Source organism: Argopecten irradians, chromosome 14, assembly GCF_041381155.1.
Source record: "Argopecten irradians isolate NY chromosome 14, Ai_NY, whole genome shotgun sequence".
NCBI lineage: Eukaryota > Metazoa > Mollusca > Bivalvia > Pectinida > Pectinidae > Argopecten > Argopecten irradians.
This window is the reverse complement of record NC_091147.1, coordinates 31,993,836-31,998,313: the sequence shown is the minus strand read 5'-3', so window position 1 is coordinate 31,998,313 and position 4,478 is coordinate 31,993,836. Positions and strand designations below refer to the sequence as shown.

Genomic DNA, 4,478 nt, shown 5'->3' with positions numbered 1-4,478 from the left:
ACAAAATGAATACATAAAAAGTACTATAAATATATTTTGCCTCTATATACAGATCTATTCAATATAAAGTGTACCCCGTGAGAGGACTGTAGGTATAATTAAACCAATATATAAAATTAAAGGAGACCCTAGGGACCCAGATAAGTATAGAGCGATTACACTAGTATCTTGTTTGGGAAAGGTATTTACTTCTATAGTTAATGATAGATTGACCAAATTGGCCGATAAAATCAATCTTGTATCACCTGCTCAAGCGGGGTTCCGTAAAGGGTACTCTACCACAGAAAATATTTTTATTCTGCACTCTTTAATTTCTTTATATTTCGCGAAGGGTAAAAAGCTATATTGCTCCTTTATTGATTTCAAAAAGGCGTTTGATACTGCTGCGTAATAGGGGTCTAAAAAGACCTATTGAGGCGCCGCACACAATAATAAGAGTTCGAATAAGATATGTCGTTCTGGGAGGAGGAAAGTAAACATTTGGATTGTAAACAAAGTAGTTTCCTCGTCCCAGGTAGACGGATCCCGCGAATGAACAACAAAGAGTTGTAATAAATTTAACCTCACATTTATTAAATTATATATAAAATTAATATAAATATGATAAGTTAATGATTTTACAAACAATGGAGTACGTCAACTAACCTCACTGGTCGGGGCTTTCCCCAAGAATGTTTGGGGTTACGTCACCCCAATTTGGGGCACCTGATTGGGGCAGAGCTCGGGGCTCTCCTCGGGGCTACTCGGGGCAACCCCTAGCAGACGCTCTAATAATATTTTATAACTTGATAATAAAAATGTTTCCAATATAAATTATCGGTTTGACTAACGTGCCTGGTGCCGTTGAATAATAAATAAACAATTAAATAAATAAATTTGGAGTTTCCAGTATGGTAAAATTACCTTGTATCTGGAGCTACGAAACGCGACATTAGAGCTGAAGAAAACAATAACCAATGAGGGCCTACGTATCTATCTATATATATTTTGTATTACAAATCATAAACAAAGATGTCAACGCCCAGGAGAGGACGTATTAAATTACTACTGACAGCATTACTGGATACATAGATGTAAATATGTGTTAACGACTATTACAATGATAAGATAAAGTTATCTCAGGTATATTATTCTACTAAATAGAGCCAAAGATTTATAAATAATACATTTAAACGGCAATCGTAACTGACACAGCTGATTGCAATTATCTGACCTAGTTAACGCAGATACATATTTTCGTAACAATACTGTGTGGAGAGCGGGGCTGTAGAGAAAACTACATTATAATAGAATAAGTGGGAAAATATTCAAGGTAATTTATAATCTGTATAAAAATACTAAATCCTGTGTAATTAATGGCAATGATAAGTCTGAATTCTTCATGTGTGATGTCGGGTTAAAACAAGGGGAAAATTTGTCGCCATTTTTGTTTTCCCTGTATCTCAATGATTTAGAAAATTTTCTTGACCAGCGTAATGTTCCATCCTTGAATGAAGTAAATGTACTAAGTGAACAAAACCTGGATTTGTATGTAAAACTGTTTGTTATATTATATGCTGATGACACCGTACTTATGGCAGAAACACCCGAGCAAAATATAAAGGTTTCTTAAAAAACATTAATAACATCAGAAAATGCATACCGATGACCTAAAATAAGGTTACGACACCAAACATATGCAAGATTTACTGCGTAATATATGAAAACGGTGGAGAGTCAATTCGCTGTTTTGCCGTCTGGCGCAGTGATAGTCAACTACCGCGCGGTATTTAGGATGACGGCGGGAATCATAATACGACCCGCGTTATGAAAATAAATATTTTATTTATTATAATCAAATTGTTCAGAAGGTGATGATTAATGTAGTATTAACGGTAAGTTAATAATTTTTAAGACTCTACAAAATTATCGATCTTGTTTTACATTCCCATTTTAAAAATTAAAAGCCGTTTCGGTAAGGTAGGTAAGGTAGTGGGCCTTTAAGTAAAGTAAGTAGTTTTATTCAGAGAGTAATTAAGCTTCTTTAAACTACATGTATGTAAGGAAATATATAGAATTGTTAGTTTCAATGTATCTAAATTTGTCTATTGATGACTGTGTCCATCTATGATTTCCCTCTTTATTTTTTATTTTATTATTATTATTTTTGTTCCCTTTGACCTCTTGTTGCATATGTACATATCGCATGAGTGAAAAAAAAATCTTGAAATCTTTCATCATATAATTTGGCCTTTTGACGGAGATAATATTTTTTTGTGTTATATTTATCGTTTCTCAAACCTCAAGCAAATACATAATGTAAATATAAGTTTTGAATTCTACGAATTTAGCCGGGAGTACATGTAGCCGATCTTTGCTCATCCCAGATTAGGCGGTTAGACCGATTGAATTTGTCAATTCGCATTATATCATTTATAGATAAAACGTAGAAATGGCAGTTTTATAACTAATTTCAGATCAATATTTACAGTAAAACTTTATATAAATGTATGTGCAAGTCAAAATGATATGCATGTAATATCAATAACATTTTGAAGTCTATATATTTTCAAATAAATCAATTTCTGCGAAAATTGTTACTATTTGGAAGTAAACACTCAATCACGTGATCAGTAGTTACCCTTATTGCATTTCTATATTTCGACCAATGACATGAATGAGGTATAAGCACGTGAATTGTTTTCCTACGTTTTCACTAAAAATAACAGATGCAATATTTATATATTCATGATATATAATGAAATCCGACGTGGTTCACGTAAAACCACGTCCCAGGAGGATTTTAGGAAGTAAACACGGCACATGATCTTGCGCAGAACACTATAATCAAATTATAATCAAATTATGATATTCAACTAAGAGAATATTACTAAGACATCTATGATATTTTTTTTATTAAAACGAAAATGCGTGCGCCTGTGGTTGAATTTATATTGTATTACACCTATCACTGTGGTAAGTTTTGAATATGGACAACTAAGCTGGCGGTAATCAGTAACATAAAAATATTTAATGTCACTTTTATCGCTGTGTACTTCAACAGTATACATATAATATATAGTGACTGCCCCATAAAACCGACGGGATTACCTCCCCTAGACAGAGGGTCGCCAGCGAGTCTTGTTTAATAGTGAATAGAATGTTGTCGATGAGGTGGAATTTATTTACCGACAACATTTTGCCTCGCCACCTTTCTGCTACGTTTGTTTATATCTCTGAATCTACGCACAACTTTAAAATGTAACAAAGAACAAAATGTCAACGCAGAAATAAAATCGTAATTCAGATTTCATTGTCCATATAAATGTGGCTGGATTCATTGTCCACAGACCGTCTCACATGCGTCATATAATACCAACTTGAAATCATGAAATGATAATTTTCTAGTTGTTTTTCCTATAAATCTACAAAGATAATTACTGTATTGAAATTCTTTACGATACAAATATTGGAAGAAAAACTTGAAGTGTCGAGTTTGTTCATTATACAAAAGAAATGTACCTGACCTATAAATGGGGCAGCTATCATCTTAGTTGTGTAGGATGATTTCTAAAGGAAAATCATCGCTCTTCCCAACAGTGGTTAACCGTTTTTAAGACATGCTAGAAATGTGATTTTTAGCCGCTAAAGCTAGGTGGGGTAGAATCTGTTTGGTGATAAACGCCACGCTCTCTTTGATTCCTCTCCCCTGTCCTGTACGAGTGATAGATGCTCGGAAATTTCGTCCTTCTCCATGCAGAGTTGCTCCCACTGTTCTATCGTCAGGGAGATGCCTGTAAGATAGAATCAAATCACTCTCAATGAAACTTGTAAATGTTCGATATGAAAACTGGTAAATATTCAGTCAACAGGCAACTACAGAGATACATGTTTAACATTTCATTTATCTTTGTGTCCATCTTGTTCTTTCCTTCCTTCTGCGTCTTCCTTAAGCTTTTTTATCTTGATTCTCATTTCCTCTCGGTAGTTGCCAAGATACACAAATACATCGTCTCCGATAGATTTTAAAGCAGACTTTGCCATACTGAATTTTGTTGTGAACTGCCGATGTCGAGATTAGTTGTGACGAGATCTACCGTGCCACGTTAGGCAATCTTAACGAAACATTCCAGCCATTCATAGCCTTCGGTTTCAAACTCACACCTCAACTATAATCCAACCTTCGTATCCACCACCGGTATCCCTATCAAATTTAACAAGTCTGTCAATATCTCCAGTAACGAAGCAAGCATGCACTCTTGGGCTTCTGTTACGAAAACGTGTATTCTCATAAAGCGCAATGCCGTATGATCCTCTTCAGGATCCATTACAAAACTGACCGCTCGCGCAGTATGTTTATCGTTCTAATTGGAATAGCGTTTTAATCCTATACTCGTTTCGAACATTACATCATTCTCTCTGGACATACCGCTGAGAAACATGAAAACATTTACTACCTCATCTTGGGAGAACCCTTTTCAGCAACAATCATCCGTAAA

The 4,478-nt window shown here is 34.7% G+C and overlaps 1 protein-coding gene across 1 annotated transcript; it reads right to left on the bottom strand.

Moving 5' to 3' along the window:
• Positions 1-635: 635 nt before the first annotated feature.
• LOC138308164 (uncharacterized) lies at positions 636-4,094 on the bottom strand. The gene is made up of 2 exons (XM_069249108.1): positions 3,890-4,094; positions 636-3,775 (listed from the first exon to the last, which is right to left on the bottom strand). Exons 1-2 carry the CDS (start codon positions 4,021-4,023, stop codon positions 3,631-3,633), a joined length of 279 nt encoding a protein of 92 aa, XP_069105209.1. The 5' UTR covers positions 4,024-4,094; the 3' UTR covers positions 636-3,630.
• Between the last annotated feature and the right edge of the window lie 384 nt (positions 4,095-4,478).